The sequence below is a fragment of the Stegostoma tigrinum genome, chromosome 1 (assembly GCF_030684315.1).
Source record: "Stegostoma tigrinum isolate sSteTig4 chromosome 1, sSteTig4.hap1, whole genome shotgun sequence".
NCBI lineage: Eukaryota > Metazoa > Chordata > Chondrichthyes > Orectolobiformes > Stegostomatidae > Stegostoma > Stegostoma tigrinum.
In genome coordinates, this window is record NC_081354.1 from 98,735,440 (window position 1) to 98,758,748 (window position 23,309).

At 42.3% G+C, this 23,309-nt stretch overlaps 1 protein-coding gene across 10 annotated transcripts in view; it reads right to left on the reverse strand.

Moving 5' to 3' along the window:
- pds5a (PDS5 cohesin associated factor A) overlaps positions 1–23,309 on the reverse strand; it is a 237,414-nt gene that overhangs the window by 32,705 nt on the left and 181,400 nt on the right. For all 10 annotated transcript variants that reach the window (XM_048542485.2, XM_048542549.2, XM_048542541.2 and 7 more), the window contains exons 25-27: positions 18,490–18,694; positions 14,394–14,508; positions 14,112–14,244 (exon numbers count right to left, since the gene is read on the reverse strand). In XM_048542485.2, coding sequence (XP_048398442.1) covers positions 14,112–14,244; positions 14,394–14,508; positions 18,490–18,694 — 453 coding nt within the window. The remainder of the gene's footprint in view (positions 1–14,111; positions 14,245–14,393; positions 14,509–18,489; positions 18,695–23,309) is intronic.

Here is a 23,309-nt window from a genome sequence, read left to right on the forward strand (position 1 = left end):
TGGCAGTTTCAATTTCCAGAGGACATTCATACTCCAGACCATTAGTCTAGGCCTCTGGATTACTTGTCCAGTGATATTACCACTTTGCCACCACTCCCCTGGCTTCAAGTGACTTCAATTACTTTTCCTCCATCATAAAGCCAGAAGAGGGGATGCTTGACGGTGATTGCACCACATTCAGTGCCACTTGCAGCTTTTGCAGATTTTGAAGCAGTCGAGTGTACTTATGCAGTAAGAACTGAATAACACACAGCCTTGGGCTGATTAAGTAGCCAGTGGTATTTGCATCACACAAGTACCAGGCAATGACAATTTCCAACAACTGAAAATCTAACCATCATCCCATGACATTTAATTATCACAATCACCAAATCTCCCAGTTTCAACAATAGTGTGACAAGGTGGTGTAGAAAACTCAGAAATGGCTAGCAAATGCAGACATTCACAAAAGGGACAAAGTAGTCCTCATCAATAAGCAGGTGATAGTGTTGAATTAGTGGTAATGCCACTAGACTAGTAATCCAGAACCCCTAATGTTCTGGGACCAAGGGTCAAATTTGATCATAGCAGCTAACCTGACCTTCATACGATTCCAGATTCATTGCAATCTGGTTGACGCTCGGTAATAATTGCAAGCCTAGCTAACAATGCCCACATACCTTGAATGACAACTAAGAACAGTCACTGAAGATCAACATGCATCTGCAAGCAAGCGTTTGGGAAGTCGAATAGTCTATTAGGCTTTTTCACAGAAGGATTTAACAACAGGAGTAGCTAAGTCTTGCATCAATTGTTTTGAACCTTGGTTTCACCATACCTGGAGTGCTTTGTACAATTTTGGTCCCCTTACAATGGATATTGTCACATTATAAGACCATAAGGCATTGGAGCAGGAGCAGAAGCAGAAGCAGACCAGTCAGTCCATGAATGGGCAGAGCAGACTTCAATGAAATCTTGGATGATCTGATGACTCTTAACACTTTCTTGCCTTTTCCCTATAACCCTTGCTGCCTGTACTAATTAAAAATCTATCTCAGCCTTGACAATCCAGATTCTGCAATCCTGTGATGTAAAGGTTAGCACAGATTCCACGGCAATCCTAAAGAAGAAATTCCTTCTGCGCTCTATCTTAAACAGATGACCTCTCACCTCTAAGATGGTTACCTTTAATCCCAGAGTCTCTGACAAGGGAAACCAATACCTCCACATCTACCCTGACAAGTCTTTAGAAACTAGTACGTTTCAATAAAGTCACCTCTCTGTCTTCTAAACTGTAATAAAAACAGGGCCAACCTTAACAAGCTCTTTTCATAAGCAAATTCTACCAAATAAATACACATGAAGGGAAAATAAACAATCCGACTGGAGTTAGGAGAATTCAAATTTGCCAAGTTTTTGGATCACTAATTGATTTTTTTTTCTAAAATCCCAATGCAGTGGTGAGGAATATTTTTCAAAGGAAATCAGTCTAAGGTAATATAATAAAATAGAAAATTAGCTTCAGTCATACTTGCCAAATGAATTTGCAGCAGTGTAGATTAAGAGACAGTTAAACTAAAATGTAAATATTATTTTTGATTGTATTAAGCAGAAAACGGTTATAATGGTTTACAGCATTTCTTTCTTCATTGTTATAATGTTAAATATATGCTTTATTTGGGTGAGAATCAGTCAAAAGAGCACAGCAACATACTAATTAGCTGCTAAAATGGGGAGGTGACGGCCAAGTGGTATTATCGATGGACTATTAATCCAGAGACCCAGATAACGCCGAGGGGACCCCAATTTGAATTCTGCCACAGCAAAAGGTGGAGTTTGAACTCAATAAATATCTAGAATTAAAGATCTAATGATGATCATGAATCCATTGTCAATTGTCAGGAAAACCCATCTGATCCACAAATGTCCTTTAGGGATGGAAACTGCCATCCTTACCTGGTCTGGACTACATGTGACTCCAGGCCTGCAGCAATGTGGCTGACTCCTAATGATGGGAATAAATGCTGCTTGGCGAGCAACACCCTCATCCCGTAAATGAATAAAGAAAATAAAAATCAACCTTGAAAAGTGAGTTTGGAAGAGAATGGAAAGCATCAGCTCAACACATGCTGAAATGCTGAACAACAATAGGAGTTTGTTGAATGAAATTAGCAAAGGTAGAGGGGCTGGTTAGGGACATGCTAAAAGGAACTGGACCAATAAGAGATGTAATGGAGGGAGGGTTTCAAAGAAAATAGGAACAGGAAGGAAGATGTCTTGAAAGTTGAAATTAGTGGAAAATGATAAGACTGGCATAGGGCAAACAGACATGCAAAAGTCAAGTTAAGACCACGTCTTCAGGCAGAACACATTGTGATGAATGAAGTACAGTAAACTGGCTAATGGCTGCGTTCAAGTAGCAAACAAAAGTTGGAGATTTAGAGCGTAGGACTCAATTCTGTTTCAAAATAAAATTTGGTAAGTGAACAATTAAATCCAGCCAGACGCATTAAATAGATTATAATTTTGTACTTTTGCAGTGTCAACACTGAAGGTATGTTGTTGTTCAAAATTGTGCATACATGATTATGGTGCAATTTACCTCAACCAGAAAGGAATTGCCTTGGAAGTTTTCAACAATGTCTCATGAAGTCTAATGGCATTAGATCAAACATGGGCAAGCAAACTTCTTGCCAATTACTACATACCTTCGGCTGATGAATCAGTAGTCCTCTATGTTGAGCACAACTTGGAAGAGGTACAGAAGGTGACTAGCATGTAGAATACACTGTGGGTGGGAGATTTCAATGTCTATCACTGAAAATGGCTCAGCAGCACCACTACTGGCCAAACTATCCAATTCCTATGGACATAGCTGCGCTGCAAGACTGGGTCTGTAAGTGGGCAGTGAATGAACCAAGAGGCAAGAATCTACTTGACCTCACTGTCATCGTTTTCTACCTGTAGCAAATGCATCCACTGTATTGTCCTTATGTAGACAATAGTCTGTGTTCACTGTTTGAGTTACTGTTGTCACATATACTTTGATACAGTGAAAAGTGTTGTTTGCATGCGATACAGGCAGATCGTACCAGACAGAGAGCCACAAGGTAACAGAACAGACCTCAGAATACAGTGCTACAGCTGCAGAGAAGGTGCAAGGCCAGATCAGAATTAACATTTAAGAAGTTCATTCAAAAGTCTAACAGTGGGGAAGATATAAACATATACATCTTCTGCCTGACTGAACAGAGTGGAAGAGAGTATAACCAGGGTCTTTAATTAAGTTGGTCACTTTCTTGAGGCAGTGGGAAGTACAGGAGGAGTCAAATGGATGATGGTCTGGGCTGCATTAATGACTCTTTGTAGTTTCTTGCTGTCTGAACAGTTGTTGTACCATGCTGTGATGCGTCCACGAGATACTTTCTATTGTTGTGAAGGTGGATAGAGTTTCTGGATGACAGTTTGCTCGCTGAGCTGGAGGGTTAGTTTTCAGACGTTCCGTCACCATTCTAGGTAACATCATCAGTGATCCTCCGATAAAGCGCTGGTGTTATGTCCCACTTTCTATTTATCTGTTTAGGTTTCCTTGGGTTGGTGATGTCATTTCTGGCGTTGGTGATGTCATGTCCTGTTCTTTTTCTCAGAGGGTGGTAGATTGGCTCCAAATCAATGTGTTTGTTGATGGAATTCCGGTTGGAATGCCATGCTTCTAGGAATTCTCGTGCGTGTCTCTGTTTGGCTTGTCCTAGGATGGATGTTGTCCCAATCCAAGTGGTGCCCTTCCTCATCTGTATGTAAGGATACGAGTGATAGTGGGTCATGTTTTTTTGTGGCTAGTTGATGTTCATGTATCCTGGTGGCTAGCTTTCTGCCTGTTTGTCACAGTTCTTGCAAGGTATTTTGTAGATGATATTCGTTTTATTTGTTGTCTGTATAGGGTCTTTTAAGTTCATTAGCTGCTGTTTTAGTGTGTTGGTGGGTTTGTCGGCTACCCTGATGCCAAGAGGTCTGAGCAGTCTGGCAGTCATTTCGGAAATGTCTTTGATGTAGGGGAGAGTGGTTATGGTTTCTGGGCCCGTTTTGTCTGTTTGTTTGGGTTTGTTGCTGAGAAATCGGCGGACTGTGTTCATTGGGTACCCGTTCTTTTTGAATACGCTGTATAGGTGATTTTCTTCTGCTCTTCGTAGTTCCTTTGTGCTGCAGTGTGTGGTGGCTCGTTGGAATAATGTTCTACTGCAACTTCGTTTTGCGTAGGCCTTACCACCCACTTCACTTTCAATAACAAAATAAACAGACAAACCAACGGTACACCCATGGGATCTCCGATATCAGGGTTCTTAGCAGAGGCGGTAATGCAAAGACTCGAACAAACAGCTCTGCCAATCATCCAACCCAAACTTTGGGTCCGCTATGTGGATGACACCTTTGTCATCACTAAACAAAACAAATTAGAGGAAACCTTCAAGACCATCAATAATACCCTTTACTGGCATAACATTCACAAAAGAGGAGGAAAACAACAACAAACTGCCATTTGTCACAGTAGAGTGAACAGCCAATGGGGAACTTCAAACCAGCGTCTACAGGAAAACAACACATACGGACCAAATACTGAACTACAGGAGCAACCATCCCAACACCCACAAACGAAGCTGCATTAGAACATTATTCCAACGAGCATGTGCATTTTTCTGTGCTTAGAAATTTAAAATTGATGTCTATGAGCACCAGCTTGAAAGTTTGCAAGTGTAGAGTGTCTGAATTGAAACATTTATACCAAAAGGCCGTACATTTAGCAGGTCAAGAAGCAGTTTCACCAAGGCAACAAGTTTTGAATTTAGCCAATCAATTTAAACCACGCACTGAAATATCAAAAACTAATTAAATTTAAATCTGATAGTTTTGACAAGAGTCCTAGAATTTGGCATCAAGGGAATAAAAAGGGGACAACTGGAAAACTCCCCAACTTAGGCAGATAGCAGCTAGCTCTAACAGTCCAGAGCTCTCGAGAGGATCACAGGCTCTCTCAGCCTCCTTTACAGCTTCCAGAAAGTAATATCTAAATAACAATGGTACCAACCACACGAGAAACAATGGAGAAATTGCAGAACATTCTGGAAGACACAATCTGACTGTAATTTTGAGAGACTAAATACCATCTAATTCTTAATATAAGTGGGACTTCGATTTATTGGAACAGCTTACCATTAGAATCTGAGATAAGGAGGGTAACGACTTCAAGGTAGGCATCCTTAGAAGAGACTTCACCGTGGGGTTAAAATTGTTACAGAGACAGTAGGAACTGCTAATTTGGAGAATCTGAGATAACTTCAGGGAGGCATCCTTAGAAGAGGCTTTGCAGCGGAATTTTGCCTTTTTCGGGAACAGTTTGTAGTTATAAGGGATTTATTTGGTTTGTTAATAGCTTAGTTTGTTTGCTCACTGTGAGGAGTTAGATAAACAAATTTATTACCTGTTGATTTTAAAGTGTGTGTCAGGGATTTATTTTATTTACTCATTGGAAGTTGCAGAAAAGCGTATGACAGCACTTTTGACACTCCTTTTACGAGTGTAGGGTGAGGTGCTCTTCTCTGGGCGTCTTGATTTTGGTTCAGAGGCGGCATCAGCCTCCACTTTATAACAGACTGGGGGCTTGTCGTCTGGGCTTTGGACAGATATAAAGTAGGAAAGGTCTCAACAGATTTAAACAGAATTGGGGATGAGTGTCCACTGTCCTTTAGTAAAACTTCAGTGAGAAGGATAGCTTGGTTAATTCAAAATTGGAGAAATGGTTCTTAACATTACTAAACAAGTGTTTGGGGTTGACAATGCTTCCCAAATTTGCCAAGAAAGTTTAGAAAGACTGAAAAGGGTCACACTTAAGAGAATTAGCACAGGCTAAAATTGGGTTTAATTAGGACTAATAAGAAAGCTGAAATTGTAATGGAGTTAGTGAAGATTTAGGTATATTAGAGAAACAGTCAAGTGCAGTGGAATTTCAAAAAATTAAATTGCAAATGAGACAAGTGGAGTTAGAAGGCAAAGAGAAAGAATGTTTCCAGCTTAACAAAAAGGAAAGAATCGCTCCGGTATAAGAAAAAGAAAAAATGAGAAGGGAGGAAGTGACAAAGTTTGAACATGAGAAGTTGGCAATTAGACTGGAAAGTCAACTTAAAAGAAGGCGAGGTGAAGGTAGAAGGCAAGCTTATTGAGAAGGAGTGTGATAATGAGCAAACCAATCATAGCCAAAGACCAGGTAGGGATATATACAAATGTGTCAAAATATTACCAAATTTTGATTAAAAAATGTGGAAGTCTCTTTCATATCCTTTGAGAAATTGGCTAAACAGATGAACTGGCCATAGATTTTGTGGGTGATGTTAATTCAGATCAAGTTGGTAGGCAGGGCTAGTGAGGTGTTTGCAGCACTATCAGAGGTGGTATCAGGAAAATGTGAAGTAAAACAAGCTATTTTGAGTGCCTATGAATTGGTATCAGAAGCACATGGACACAGTTCAGAAATGTAAGAAAGGAACAAGGTCAGAATTATACTGAGCTTAAAAGAATTACACAGAGAAACATTGATAAATGGATGAGAATATCAAAGATAGAAAAGACGTGAGGGTCTTAGAGATAAGGTGTAGAGCTGGATGATCACAGCAGGCCAAGCGGCATCTTAAGAGCAGGGAGGCTGACGTTTTGGGCCTCAACCCTTCTTCAGAAATGGGGGAGGGGAAGGGGGTTCTGAAATAAACAAGGAGAGAAAGGGAGGTGGATAGAAGATGGAAAATAGGAGAAGATAGGTGGAGAGGAGACAGACAAGTCAAAGAGGCGGAGATGCAGCCAGTAAAGGTGAGTGTAGGTGGGGAGGCAGGGAGGAGATAGGTCAGTTCAGGGAGGACAGACAGATCAGGGAGGCAGGATGAGGTTAGTAGGTAGGAAATGGGGGTGCAGCTTGAGGTGGGATAGGTGAGAGGAAGAACGGGTTATGGAGATGGAGACGAGCTGGTTTGGTTTTGGGATGCGGTACGGGGAGGGGAGATTTTGAAGCTGGTGAAATCCACATTGATACCATTTGGCTGCAGGGTTCTCAAGTGGAATACGGAGTTGCTGTTCCTGCAACCTTCGGGTGGCATCGTTGCGGCACTGCAGGAGGCCCAGAATGGACATGTCATCTGAGGAATGGGAGGGGGGAGTTGAAATGGTTCGCGACTGGGAAGTGCAGTTGTTTATTGCGAACCGAGCATAGGTGTTCTGCAAAGCGGTCCCCAAGGCTCCGCTTGGTTTCCTCAATGTAGAGGAGGCCACAACGGGTACAGTGGATGCAGTAAACCACATTAGCAGATGTGCAGGTGAACATTTGCTTGATGTGGAAAGTCATCTTGGGGCCTAGGATGGGGGTGAGGGGGGAGGTGTTGGGGCAGGTGTAGCACTTCCCGCGGTTGCAGGGAGAAGTGCCGGGTGTGGTGGGGCTGGAGTGGATTGTGGAGTGGATTGTGGAGCGGACAAGGGAGTCACAGAGAGAGTGTCCCTCCGGAAAGCAGACAAGGGTGGGAGGGAAAAATGTCTTTGGTGGTGGGGTCGGATTGCAGATGGTGGAAGCGTCGGACGATGATGTGTTGGGTCCGGAGGTTGGTGGGGTGGTACGTGAGGAGGAGGGGGATTCTTTTTTGATTGTTATTGCAGGGACGGGGTGTGAGGGATGAGTTGGAGGAGACACCGTCGAGGGCATTCTCGACCGCTGGTGGGGGGGGGGGGGGGGGGGGGGGGATGTTGAGGTCCTTGAAAAACAAGGGCATCTGAGATACGTGTGAGTGGAATGCTTTAGAAGCGAAGGAATTGGGAATAGGGGATGGCATTTCTGCAGGAATGTAGGTGGGAGGAGGTGTATTCTAGGAAGCTGTGGGAGTTGGGGAGCTTGAAATGGATATTGGTTTCTAGGTTGCCCGAGATGGTTATTCTGCTGGAAGAATTTAAGACTTCACTCTGAGAAGTGATAACAACTCACGTTGAGGAACAGGAACTTAAAACAATGAGAAGTGCTGCAGAGATGGCAGACGAACACATTTGTGCATAACTCAAAATCTAGCTTACAACTGCAATTTCATTCCATGAGGGATAGAAATTGGGAAAGACACAGCACTTTAATGAAAAACAAAAGGTAGATCAAACTGGGAACAGTTTTCCACGTGAAAAATGAAATCTAACAGTGTGGAAAAGAGGTGAAAAATCTCAGGTATTTTCCTGCAATAAGGTGGGACACACGAAGTTATAGTACTGGTGGTTCAAGAGGCACTGGATAAAAAGGATGTAGGTAAAAGAGGCTAAACCAGTGAGATTAGTTGAGGGTATGAAGGAAATCCCAACAGACGTCGAGGTGCTGCAGGACGGTGCACAGCCTAGTCACAGGCAGGACTGTAAGATAGCGCCAATCTTTTCAAAGATTCCACCTATATGGCTAAGATTTACTCAGGTAGGATGGGGGAAATAGGTAACAAGTTAAAATATTAAATGAAACTGGAGCTAGTCTGGCTCCAATAATGAGAGGTGAAAATATCTGCACTCCTTCTGATATACTGCCGAGACAGTGATAATCTTTGGAATAAATGGAGACAGGACTTGAGTTCCTGTATGTAAGGTAATGCTAGAAAGTCCAATCAAGACTGGAGAAGCGATAGTGGGAGTGACTGAAAAATTGGTTATCCAAGAATAAATTGTATTCCTGGAAAACAACATAACTTGATCACAGATAACAAAGTGTGGCGCTGGATGAACACAGCAGGCCAAGCAGCATCACAGGAGCACAAAAGCTGACGTTTCGGGCCTAGACCCTTTATCAGAGAGGGTCTGATGAAGGGTCTAGGCCCGAAACGTCAGCTTTTGTGCTCCTGAGATGCTGCTTGGCCTGCTGTGTTCAACCAGCGCCACACTTTGTTATCTTGGATTCTCCAGCAGCTGCAGTTCCCATTATCTCTGATAACTTGATCACAAGTGGGAGTGATGCCTATTTATACCGGAAAAGCTAAAAATCCAGAAAACTGAGGAATTTAAAGAAACATATCCTGGAATTTGTCCGGACTGTGTGGTGAAAAAAGATTCCACAGCCATTAGTTAAAACAAGAAGCGAAAACAAGAAAGAAAGGCAAAGGAACTGAGGTCCAGTTAGGTGACATTCTGATTGAAAAACTTAAGCGGGAAGAGGATCAGGCAAAAAAGTATTTCATTTTGAAAGATTAATGGAGCTACAACAAAAAGATGAGATGATAAAGGATTTATAGGATAAAGGATAAAGCCTACTTGAAAAAGGATTCAGAGTGTATTCCAGAATGCTATTACCTTAAGGGTAAAATCTTAAGGGAGAAACAAAGACCTCGGGAGTCGAGAGCAGATGAGAAATGGATGGAAGTTCACCAGACTGTGCTACTGGTAGAATAGAGACAGAAAGTACTACGGGTAGCACACAAATTACCATTGGAAGTCATCTAGGAGTGAGGAAGACTCAGGCTAAAATACAGAAGCATTTGTACTGGCCTGGATGCATGGATAAAGATGCATGGCAAAATTCAACCACACCTGTCTTACATGTCAGATGGTAGGAAAGCCACAAGCAGTGATAAAGCTAGCACCTTCGATGTCAATGATAACAAGGTGTGGAGATGGATGAACACAGCAGGCCAAGCAGCATCTTAGGGGCACAAAAGCTGACATTTCAGGCCTAGACCCTTCACGCATCACCCTCCGACACTTCCGCTATTTACAATTTGACCCCACCACTAAAGACATTTTTCCAACCCCACCCTTGTCTGCCTTCCGGAGAGACCACTCTTTCCGTGACTCTCTTGTCTGCTCCACAGTCCCCTCCAGCCCCACCACACCCGGCACTTTCCCCTGCAACCACAGGAAGTGCTGCACCTGCCCCCACACCACCTCCCTCACCCCCATCCCAAGCCCCAAGATGACTTTCCACATCAAGCAGATGTTCACCTGGACATCCGCCAATGTGGTATAGTGCATCCACTGTACCCGGTGTGGCTTCCTCTACATTGAGGAAACCAAGCGGAGCCTTGGGGACTGCTTTGCAGAACACCTACGCTCGGTTCGCAATAAACAACTGCACCTCCCAGTCGCGAACCATTTCAACTCCCCCTCCCATTCCTCAGACGACATGTCCATCCTGGGCGTCCTGCAGTGCCACAATGATGCCACCCATAGGTTGCAGGAACAGCAACTCATATTCCGCTTGGGAAACCTGCAGCCAAATGGTATCAATGTGGACTTCACCAGCTTCAAAATATCCCCTCTCCCCACTGCATCCCAAAACCAGCCCAGCTCGTCCCTGCCTGCCTAACCTGTTCTTCCTCTCACCTATCCCCTCCTCCCACTTCAAGCCGCACCTCCATTTCCTACCTACTAACCTCATCCCGCCCCCTTGACCTATCCATCCTCCACGGACTGACCTATCCCCTCCCTACCTCCCCACCCATACTCTCCTCTCCACCTATCTTTTCCTCTATCCATCTTCGGTCCGCCACCCCCTCTCTCCCTATTTATTTCAGAATCCTCTCCCCATCCTGCTTTTCTGATGAAGGGTCTAGGCCCGAAATGTCATCTTTTGTGCTCTTAAGATGCTGCTTGGCCTGCTGTGTTCATCCAGCTCCACACTTTGTTATCTTGAATTCTCCAGCATCTGCAGTTCCCATTACCTTTGATGTCAATTCCTGCATTTAAAGAATCTTTTTACATGGGTTATAATTGATTGTGTAGGCCCCCTCCTGAAAACCAAAAGTGGGAACTAGTATTTGCTAACCATACTGGATGCATCTACCAGGTTTCCAGAGGCAATTCCATTATGGAATGTCAAGGCAAAAAAGGCTGTAGAGGAGTCACTTGGTTTCTTCACTCATTATGGACTACCCAGGGAGATTCAGTTGGATCACAGGTCCAATGTTACGGCGAAATTATTTAAAGAAGTCATGGATAGTTTAGGTGAACACTTTAAATCAAGCGCATATCACCCCGAATCCCAGTGAGCACTGGAAAGGGGGCATCAGTCGCTAAAAACCATGCTGAGGGCTTACTGCCAGGATTGCCTAAACGATTGGGATAAAGGAATCCCATTTATACCATTTGGTATTAGAGACGCTCCAAATGAATTGACACAGTTTACTCCATTTAAATTGATACTCAGACACAAAGAAAGAGGGCCTTTAAAATTAATTAAGGAAAAGTTGATAGGTCCAAAGTCAAAAATCTCATGGTTGGATATCAGAGAAAGATTAAACAGAGCAGGTGAATTAGCTAGACAACACCTAAAAGTGGCATAGCACCTAATGAAGCAAGAAGCAGATAAGAAATCATACGTTTGCCCATGGGTACAAAGTATTGGTGCTGTTACCCTTCAAAGCAAGGTTTAGTAGTCCCTATCAGATTGAGAAGTTGTTAAGTCAGGTGAACTTCCAGCAACTTTGTTTTTGCTCCTGATTTCCAGTATCCGCAGTTCTTTCGGTTTCTATTCACCCAATTCTAAGGCTGGAAAAAGTAGGACAAGGCACTTACATCACAAAGTTGGACTTGGTTTGTGGTCACTGACAAATACCTTTGTCAGAGACAGCAAGAGTAGTTTCTGCTTTTGTAACCCAGAATGGACTATATCAATCTAAAATAATACTTTTTGGAATGAAAAACACACTGGCCACTTTTATAGTTATTGCAGGATTGACTATTTGTGCTGTCTACATAGGTGATCTTCAGCCATTTGTGGAAAGATCACATGGAGCATTTGGCAGAGCTGTTTAAGAGACTGTGGAAGACAAAGTTGATCTTTAACTTGGCAAAAACAGAATTTGTGAAGGCAGAAGTGACATTCTTATGGCACAACATCGGGTACGGACAGATGACACCCAGGAAAGTGAAGATGAAGGTCATCAAGGAATTTCCAAGATCATCCTTGAAAAAGGAACTAGTACAATTTTTAGGATTGAGTCGTTTCTATAGGAAATTTGTACCAAATTTAGTAGCTGGTGGCACCATTGAAGGATTTGTTTAAAAAAGAACATTAACTTTTGGTGAACAGAACAATGCCAAGAGACAGTTGAGGATTTAAAAGCAGTGTTACCACCACATGTGTTTTAGCCATGCCAAATTTTTTCAAACTCTTCAAAGTCGCCATCAATGTAGGTGTTGGAGCTGTGTTGTTACTGGAAGATGATTGTGGAATTGAAAGGCCAATTGGTTATATTTCAAAAAACTCAACATCCACCAAAAAAAAAATTCAACCATTGATAATGTATTATTGAGTTTGGTAATGGCCTTACAACATTTTAATGCTTACGTTGCAAACAATGCATCAGACTACTGTGTTTTGGTTTTAGTTCTCAGACGGGGGTCAACCTTCACTTTATAACACTATGGTGCAGCTATAAAACTGGTTAGAATCCTTGTAGACATGCTGAATTTCATTAGCCTCCTCAAATAGTAGAGACATTGCTTTTTTGACCATTGCGTTGATGTGGTGGACCAGGATGAAGTGTTGGTGATCATTACTCCCAGGAACTACCTAATGGGACAGATTTCAGATGGTTCTTGCAATCCAAAACTAGGCACCTGCGAGGTCATCAGGGCTGTCAGTCATAGCAGAATTGTATTGAACTACAATGTGTAACATCAGGGCCTGGCTTAGCAGCCAAAGATCTATCTGTGTTCAATGAGAAACGCAGGAGTGAATTACAGAAATGCACCCAGCACATCAAAAAGAGGTCTCAAGTTGGTGAAGCTAAAAGTCAGGATGACTTGCCCACCAAACAGAAATAGCATGCAATAGACAGGGTTAAGCGATCCTACAACTGTAGATCAGTCTTGAATAATGGTTGGCAATTAAGAGATCGGCCATGATCTTACTGAATGGTGAAGCAAGCTCAAGGGGCAGAAAGGCCTACTCTTGTTCTTATTTTTTGTTGTCTTATGCTCTCATAGGAAATGTAGCTTCTACAAATATTCTCATACTCTCCCCACTGGAGAGCCCACATTGGTGCAACAAAATGCAGCATTTACACCAATCTTCAGTCAGAAAAATCAAGTTTATTTTTAACCAATCCAGCAACATCCTGCTACAGCCTGAGTATTTTTATGGCTGGTTCACTTCAGCATCCAGTCAATGGTGACCACAAAGATGTCGATTGAAGGAGATTCAGCGATTGAAAATGCCATTAAATGTTAACGATGATGGTCATTGCCTGTCACTTCTATGACATGAATGCTATTTACAGCTTCCTCTTGATCCCAGCATCAGAAATGGGGACATTTGCTGATGTTTGCATAATGTTCAGTACTATTCATGAGTCCTCTGTAACCAGTCTGTGATCACAAGTATCAAGTCCTGCTAAGTAGCAAATAGCTACTTATGAAATGAACCAGCCATAAAAATACTTAGGCTTTAAAAGCAGGTTACAGCCTAAAGATTCTGTGGCAAGTAACTCAACTCTCATTTCCCCAAAGCCTGTCCACCATGAAAAAGCAAAGAGGTGTGATGGAACACTCTTCACTTTCCTAGATGAGTACAATTACAACACTCAAGAAGTCTGACACCACCCAGAACAAAGCTGCTGCTTGACTGACACCCCATCCAAGGCCTTCAAAATTCACTCCCTCCACTACCAGTGCACAGAAACAGTGTACCCACATTTCGCAACATCTCTAACAGTGTACCACTATAAGATATACAGCAGTAAATTACCAAGGCTGCTCCCATAGCACCTCCCCAAATTTACAACCTCTACTCTCAGGAGGCCAACAGGTGCATGGGCATACCATCATCTGCAAACTCCCCTCTAAGCCACAAATCATATTTATTCAAACCATAACAGTGTGCCTTCACCACCGATGAGTCAAAATCCTGGAACTTCCTTCTCAGTTGCATGTTGCTATACTAAAGAACTGCAGCAGTTCAAGAAATCAGCTCACCACCACCTCTCCAGGCCAATCCTTTAGGGATAAATGCTGGTCTGGCCAGCAAACTCCACATCCCATGAATGAATATATAAAAATGTTGTATAGTACAGACTACATAGTGTGAAGTAACTATTATACAGTATCTGCATAAAGCAGAGTAGTACGAGTTTTGCACTTCTTACCTCATTCATTTTGCCATCATCTGGTGCTTGGGCATCCTTTGTTTGTTTGATGTTCTCCACCATTTTTCTTATAAAAGCATGACTATTATTTTCATTTTTTGTCATTAAAACTTCCAACATGAACCACAGGCACCTTATCAAATATAATTTTGAAAAAAGCATTAGCTACTTTAAAACAAAAAACAAAACAAAGGAGAATGCCATGATTGGCACCTTACACTGAAGGAAAACTACTTTAAAATAGTTGTCAAGGTCAAATTTTTGCAGTTTAGTTTTACTTACTCTTTGATGTCACGCAGCTGCTCAATATCCTGAGTTTTTGTAAAATCTGGGTCATGAGCAAGCAAATGAACTGTGTATGGAACTACATATTCTGGCAATAGAGATAACAGCTTCTCTAAAGAAAATAAAAATAATGTTTAAAAATTTTTTCCTGAAAGGTTGCAAGTGCGTGATACATACATGTCAATTTGAAAAGTGGCAAGAACTGACAAGCAATTTCAAACAGCCTTATACTAACAAAATCAAATGGGTAGTGCATAAAGTTATGTTATTGCTTAAATTGAATTTTACTCAACATTTAATTAGTTATTACACAGGGAAAACCTAAAATATACAAATGGCAGTTTTAATCAGTAGATATGGTTCAAAATTATTTATGAGTGCATACACTGGGCACAGCAGCAGTTCCTCCAGCCACTGAAGCCTGTTCTGGCACGGAATTAAATAGCTGCACCTCAACACCATTTATCCACCAATGCTCCTTACTTTTAGGGAACAAATCTCAGTTTCAAGAGTCTCAATTGATGTAGCATTCAGTATATTGGAAAGAGTGTTTCAGATTTCCACTATCCAGGTGAAAAAATGGCTCAGTTTTGGTCTCACATAATTTTACAAATTAGACACTAGTTATGTATTTTCTTAAAGGAAATTCTTTTGTCCCTACATTTCCAACTCCTTTTAATACTTTCAACCTTCCAACCAGATCTTCCCTCAATATTTATCTTCAAAGAAATGAAGAATTTACGACTGACAAGAATTCCATCCCTATTTTTGAGATGGATATATGGGCTGGCACGCAAGAAAGTGGAATGTTGGTAACTGTGAGGTTATCCACTTTGGTAGCAAAAACAGGAATGCAGATTACATGAATGGTGATAGACTGGCCATGGGGAGACAGGAGCATATCTGCATATCAGTCACTGAAAGGTGTCTTCTGGACGCAGGTGGTGGTGAAGGCAGCAAATGGTATGTTGAACTTGCTGCAAAGGTACAGGACATTGGTGAGACCACACCAGGAATAGTGAGTGCAGTTTTGGTTTCCTTATCTGAGGAAGATTGTCCTGGCTATGAAGGGAATACATCATAGGTTTACTAATCAGATTCCTGGAATGCCAGGATTGATGTATGAAGAGAGACTGGATTTGTTAAGACTACATTCACTGAAGTTTAGAAGATTGATTTTTTTTGCGGGGGGGGGGGGTGAAGAGGGAGAGGGTGGCATCTCACAGAAACCTATAAAATTCTAACAGAACTAGATTGGAGTAAATGTAGTAAGGATGTTTCTGATGACGGGGGTGTCAAGAATGTGGTCATGTCTAAAGATACGGGATAGGTAATACAGCATAAAGATGAAGAGAAATGTCTTCACTGAGAGAGCGATAAGCTCTGTGGAATTCTCTGCCACAGAAAGTGGTTGAGGTCTAAACACTGAACGTTTTCAAGCAGTTAGACGGGGCTAGTGCTTAGGGCTAAAGAGAACAAAAGAATGGGGAAAAATGCAGGAAGGAGGTTACTGAGTTGGATGATCAGCCATGATCATTTGAATCATGGAGTAGATTTGAAGGGCCAAATGGTCTACACCTGCCCTATTTTCTATGTTTCCATGTTAATTAACTTTTACAAAAAATTAGTGTACTTTTACAATAATTTTGACTTTCAGCAGTTGTTCCCGCTGCAAGGTAAAAATGGAGAAACTGCAGTGCATGGAGGGTGGGGGAGAAGCTCACACTGGAGAATCGCAATAAGCTAAGTGGCTAGTAAAAACAAATAATAGGGCAGGTTGGTTTAACTGCTTTTAAAGAGGAACAGAAGAACCTCTTCTTTTCTTACATGCATGCTTAGGTATCCAGGGTGTAGTCCAAAGCATTGGTGCTGACTTGCTCAAGGGAAATTCAAATCTGCAATGTTAGTACTTGATAGGCTGCAAATTAATGAGGGGTGAGGTTGATGTCAGGGTTCAAACTATAGGGGAAAGCTGAAAGTGACATGGCTGAGTGAGAGAGGCAGCAGAGTAAAGTTAAATAGTAGGATGTAAGAGCAGCAACCAAACAACATATCAGGATGGACAAAAACAGAACCTGGTGCGATTTGCACATCAATGACTTGGCAAAACTGATGACAGGCTTAAGCTAAGCACAGGAGGACAGAAACTCCCCCTCCCATTCCTCAGACGATACGTCCATCCTGGGCCTCCTGCAATGCCACAATGATGCCACCCGAAGGTTGCAGGAACAGCAACTCATATTCTGCTTGGGAACCCTGCAGCCCAATGGTATCAACGTGGACTTCACAAGCTTCAAAATCCACCATCCCCCTACCGCATCCCAAAACCAACACAGCTTGTCCCCGTCTCCCTAACCTGTCCTTTGTACAACCTATCCCTGCCTCCCACCTCAAGCCCCACCCCCACCTCCTACCTACTAACCTCATCCTGGCCCCTTGACCTGTCCATCCTCCCTGGACTGACCTATCCTCTCCCTAACTCCTCACCTACACTCACCTTTACTGGCTCCATCCCCACCTCTTTAACTTGTCTGTCTCCTCTCCACCTATCTTCTCCTCTATCCACCTTCAATCCGCCTCCCCCTCTCTCCATATTTATTTCAGAACCCCCATCCGCTACCCCATTTCTGAAGAAGGGTCTAGGCCTGACTCGTCAGCTTTCCTGCTCCTCTGAAGCTGCTGGCCTGCTGTGTTCATCCAGTTCTACACCTTGTTATCTCAGACTCTCCAGCATCCACAGTTCCTACTGTCTCATTCGGATGATACCCAGTATGCAGGGATTATCTCATTAGCAAATGTTATGCTTGTTTGTGAGTCTACTCACTGGAAATTAGAAGAATAAGACATGATCTCATTGAAACAATAGGATTCTTAAGGAGACTGACAGAGAGAGTCGAGGACCAGAGGGCATAGTCTTACAACAAAAGGGTGTCAATTTAAGATTGAGATGAGAAAGAACTTCCTCTTTGAGGGCTGAGTGTCTTTGGAACTCTTGCTACAGAAAACTGTGGAGACAGTGTCCTTGTAGTTAAGTTTGAGACAGATAAGATTTTTGATTAGTAGGGAATCAAGGGTTATGGGGAAAAGGCAGAAAAGTGGATGACAGGAATGTCGAATCAGCCATGATCTTACTGAATGGCCTTCTCCACTCCTAAATCTTATGATCCCTGGATTTTGGAAGAGAAGTGAAAAAGTTATCAGGAATCAGCAGAGGGTTGGTTTCAGATGTTAACAGTAGAAACAAGCAGATCTGGACAAAACCAGTGGAGGAGTGAAAGTCCTCACCCAAGATCAGGGCACAGTAAAGAATAAACACATTGAAAAGAAAATGCTTACCACATGTCAGCTGAAATTGATCTGGCAAAGGTGGTAGAGGGAAATTAAAAATTTCAATTGGTTCCCAAGTAGCAACAAGCAGCAAGAAAATTTTGTAGTCTCGGCTTGGAAAAAGTTAACTTGACGAGTACAGTATACAGTTATTACAGAGGCATGGTATTTGAGATAGATCTAAGTTGTGGTGCTACTGCAGAAACAGTTTTCTCAAAGACATTAATGTTGGTAGCTTCTATCTTAAGAAAACTGAACAATTCTTTACGTAGATTGAAAAAAGGATGAATAGCTTGACAAAAAGTTGAGAGAGGCTCTGAGGGAGAGTGCAAGGTAATCTAGAAATGACTGCCTGAAAGACTGTAAAGGCAGTAACCCTCACAGCATTTACTAGATATTTAGATGAATACTTGAAAAGCCATAGCATATGGGCCAAGTACTGGAACATGGGAATGAGAGTAGATAGGTACTTGCTGACTAGAATGGACATGCTAAAAATCCATTCTATAAAACCGTAAGACTCTAAACAAAGGTAACTTTAGGTATGAAAACTGACAAGGAGTGAGGGAGCAAGAGTAAAGGATCAAATAATTTTAAAGCACTTTAACATAGTGAAAATCCCAAGACGCTTCACAGGAGAGCTCTCAAACAAAAATCAGACACCAAGGCATGAAAGATATTATCAGAATAGATGACTAAAAGCTCTTAACTATCTTTAATTATAGAAGATCTTTTGTGAGCACTTACTGTATATGGCAATACTAACCATGAGCCATTGGGTTCTGTTTGATATACTCTCTCCGTATACTTATATTTTTAAGGAGGCACTGTCTGGCATGCGCTCTTCGCTCTTTCACAGGGTCCTTGGCACAGAGTGCAAACACTGCCATGTACTCCAATGGAAGCAGCAATTTCCCGAGGGCCTTGTGGAGTTTCAGAGCAAATATCTGCCTCACCTGGTAGCACTCATCCTTCAACAACAAATTTATAAAATCAGAAATCACTGTATCAGTCAGAATTCCACAGCATAAGCCACTATTTTCATAATATAAAAAAGCAGAATATAGCATAGTAATTTTTCACATCTTATGCAGCATGCGATCATCTGAAACCTCTGCAGGATGGTCCTTAATCTGTGGACAGTCTGAATTTCAGATAATAATTCAATTTCATTACAATGGAAACAAAAGACTGTGAAGGTTGGAAATCTGAAAGAGCAAAGTGAAATGGTGGAAACGTTCACCAGGTCTGTCTGCTTATACGGGGAGAGAAACAGAGTTTACTGTTTCAGGGTCCACTGATGCCACCAGACCTATGGAATCCAAAGTTGATTTTATTCCATTTCAATGTACCCGTCTTGATTAAACAAGGTAAACACTAGATTCTTTACAAGCACATGCTGGCATCACTGAGGCAGTTAATTAGCATGTTTTGTCAGCCGATCAAAATTCATTGAGATACTTCCAGTTGCTAATTACATACTCTGATGTTTGATCATTCATTGGGCAAGTTTCACTTACCAAGCACAATTTAGCAATACTCTCCTGACCTCATTTTGAATCAATACAAATGAGTCTGCACTACTACTATTTTCCTCTCAATACAGCCTTTGGTGATTTAAAAAAAAACAACCAAATTGATTATCAGTATTGCTTACTTCAGAATACATCCGAAGTGAAATATTACCAGTTTTATTGATCACAGGATCAGAGTAGCGTTGCAGCACAGGAGGCCATTCAGCCCCTCATGCCTATACTAGCTGGTTAAATGAAAATTATGTGTGTGCCAATCTCCTGCTTCCCCTGCCCCATACCCTGCATGCAATTCTTATCCAAACAGGTATTCAATGGCCTCTTGAATGCCTCAGTCGAACCTGCCCTGACCACACTACCAGGTGGTCATTTCATATCCTAAACATTTGCTGAATGAAAAGATCTTTCCTCACGTCACCCTTGTTTTTTTTTGCAATTCCTTGAGAACTACAATCCTGCATTCTTCTTTCTTTTACAAGCATGAACAGTTTCTCCCTACCTACTCTATTTAGCTCACTCACAATTTTGAAAACCTCCATCAAGGTCTCCTCTAGGCCTTTCTTCTCTCCAAGGAGAACAGCTGTCAACTTCTTCAATTTATCCTCAACTGAAATTCCTTATCTCTGGAATGATATTTTTAAACTCTTTTTTCCATTGTCTGTAATGCATCCACAATACTCCAGTTTAGCTCCAACCACTGGCTTTCACAAGTTCAGTATCACCTCCATGCTCTTGTGCTCTATGCCCCTACGACAAGGCATTGGGACCAGATGAGATGCCTCCAAAGATTTAAGGGTGAGTGTGTGGAAATTACAGAAGCACTCACCCCAATCTTTGTCCACCATAGCCTCTGGGGTAGTGCCAGAAAACTGGAAAAATTGCAAAACATTGTGACTTTGTTCAAGAAAGATTACAAAGATAAGTCCAGCAAATACAGAACAAAGTACCAATAGTCTTGTGCCCTGTGAACCCTTCTAGTGACTGAGTGACATCCTCTGTCACCTTGACTTGGGAAAGCCAGACGCAAAGTATTTACTTAACACCTCAACTATGAACCTTGTCTCCAGGTGGAAATCCCCTTATTGGTATATATTTGGCCAAACCCCTCCTTCTGCCACCCTTTTTCTACTTATATGGCCAAAGATGACTTTAGGACACTTCCACGTTGGCTGCTAGTCTTTTCTCATTGCCCTCTTTGCTCCTCTTACTTGCTTTATCATGTCCTCCTCTGAGCTTTCACTATTTCTCCTGTTTCTCAATTTTCTTTTCTACCTGACACTTGTGCATTTGTTTCTAATTTATCTTAAATTTTATCGCCTTAGGCATCCAGACAGGTCTGGATTTGTTTTTTTTGATCTTCCCATTTGACGGTATATACCTTGACTGTACCAGAATCACCTCCTCTTTTAAAGTAGCCCGTTGTTCAGTTACTGTATTCCCTACGAACCTCTCGCTCCAGTCAAACCTGCCCATTGTCCTTATCCACTGAAATCCACTTTGTGCTAATTGATTTTTTCCACCCCGGATAATTGCACATCATTCTCCACCGTCATCCTGAACTTTACAACAGAACCTTACAATACAATGACCACTGTCTTCTAAATGCTCCCCAACTGTCACTTGATCATTTTGGCTCAACTCATTTCCAAGAAGCAGGTCCAACAGTGCATTCCTTTCTTGTTGAAATGAAACACACTGTTGTAGCAAGGTCTCCTGCACGCAATCTATGAATACTTGCCCGTCATCGTCCTATGCACGACAAGTATCCCAACTTAAGTTTAAGTATTTGAAGTCACCCATTAAAACTGCTCTATGATGTTGGCATCTCTCTGTAATTTCCCTGCAGATTTATTCTTCTACATCTAACACTTTTAAATTTCTGAATTGCTTCACAGTTGTTTCAATTTTATAATTACAATAACTGACAACTTAATTATTAGAACTCCTTTATTGTCTACAGGTTTAGTACCAGAGGACTGGAGGATTGCAAATGTTGTGCCCTTGTTCAAGGAGGGCAGTAGGGATGACCCAGGTAATTATAGACCTGTGAGCCTTACGTCTGTTGTAGGAAAAATTTTGGAAAGGATTATAAGAGATAGGATTTATAATCATTTAGCAAGCAACAATTTGATTGGAGACAGTCAGCATGGATTCGTCAAGGGCAGGTCGTGTCTCACAAACCTGAGTTTTTTGAGAAGGTGAGCAAGCATGTGGATGAGGGTAGGGCAGTTGACGTGGTGTACATGGACTTCAGTAAAGCCTTTGATAAGGTTCCACATGGTAGGCTATTGGAGAAAATACAGAGGCACAGGATTGAGGGAGATTTAGCAGTTTGGATTACAAACTGGCTTTCTGTAAGAAGGCAATGAGTGGTGGTTGATGGAAAATATTCAGCCTGCAGTCCGGTTACTCGTGGTGTGCCTCAAGGATCTGTTTTGGGACCACTGCTGTTTGTTATTTTTATAAATGACATGGATGCAGGCATAGCTGGATAGGTTAGTAAGTTTGCAGGTGACATTAAAGTTGGTGGAGTGGTGGACAGTGTGGAAGAATGTTGCAGGGAGACTTGGATAAACTGCAGAATTGGGCCGAAAGGTGGCAAATGGAGTTTAATACGGCTAAATGTGAGGTGATTCACTTTGGGAGGAATAATAGGAAGGCAGAATACCGGGTCAATGGAAAGATTCTTGGTAGTGTGGATGTGCAGAGGGATCTAGGTGTCCATGTACATAGATCCCTGAAAGTTGCCACCCAGGTTGATAGTGCTGTTAAAGCGGCATACGGTGTGTTAGGTTTTATTGGTAGAGGAATTGAGTTCTGGAGCCGTGACGTCATGCTGCAACTGTACAAAACGCTAGTGCGGCCTCATTTGGAATATTGCGTGCAGTTCTGGTTGCCCCATTATAGGAAGGATGTGGAAGCATTGGAAAAGGTGCAGAGGAGATTTACCAGGAGGTTGCCTGGTCTGGAGCACAGGCCCTATGAAGAAAGGCTGAGGGACTTGGGTCTGTTCTCATTGGAGAGGAGGAGGCTGAGAGGGGATTTAATAGAGACATACAAGATGATCAGAGGATTAGATAGGGTGGACAGTGAGAGTCTTTTTCCTAGGATGATGACTTCAGCTTGTAAAAGGGGGCATAGCTACAAATTGAGGGGTGATAGATTTAAGACAGATGTCAGAGGCAGGTTCTTTACTCAGAGAGTGGTAAGGGCGTGGAACGCCCTGCCTGCCAATGTAGCTAATTCAGCCACATTAGGGGCATTTAAACAGTCCTTGGATAAGCATATGGATAATGATGGGATAGTGTAGGGGGAGGGGCTTAGACTCATTCACAGGTCGGCGCAACATCGAGGGCCGAAGGGCCTGTTCTGCGCTGTATTGTTCTATGTAAAATCTATCCTGGGTCCCATCATCCTTGCAAGCAACCCCATCACGTCTACAACCTTCCTTTGTCCTCAAAACCCTGCATGTGTTACTCCACAATCAATGTGCAGCTTTCCTTAAACTCCATGGTCAAATTCCTCTGACCAGGATTCCTCCACCTTCCACACATTCTACCTGCCCCAGCAGCAAAACATGGTTGTGAATCTCTGGAAGTCTCAACCCCAAAGGGCTGTACAGGCTAGTGTACGGCTTATGTTCAAAGCAGGGACTGACAGATTTCTTGAGACTAAAGCCATTAAAGGACAATTGTGGGAAATACCACAGAGGTGCAGGATCAGTCACGATCTAGTTGAAAGCAGGGCAAGTTCATGGGACTGACATGGTCCTATTTTTTAATGTTACCTTATTATCCTGCTTGACCTTCCCGCTACCTTTGACACAAGTGACCACCCCATTCTACTCCAATGCCTTTCTATTGTCATCCAGCTATTTGGGGCTGCTCTCATCTGATATCATTATTATCTACATTTAGTCAGATATCCACTTATCGATTCCCTTCCTGCTCCTGCACCAGCTAAACCTTTGTGTCTACCCGTGGATCTACCCATGATCATGTGCCTGGCCACCAATTATTCACTTGCATGTCCTCAGTAATATCAACCAAAGGTA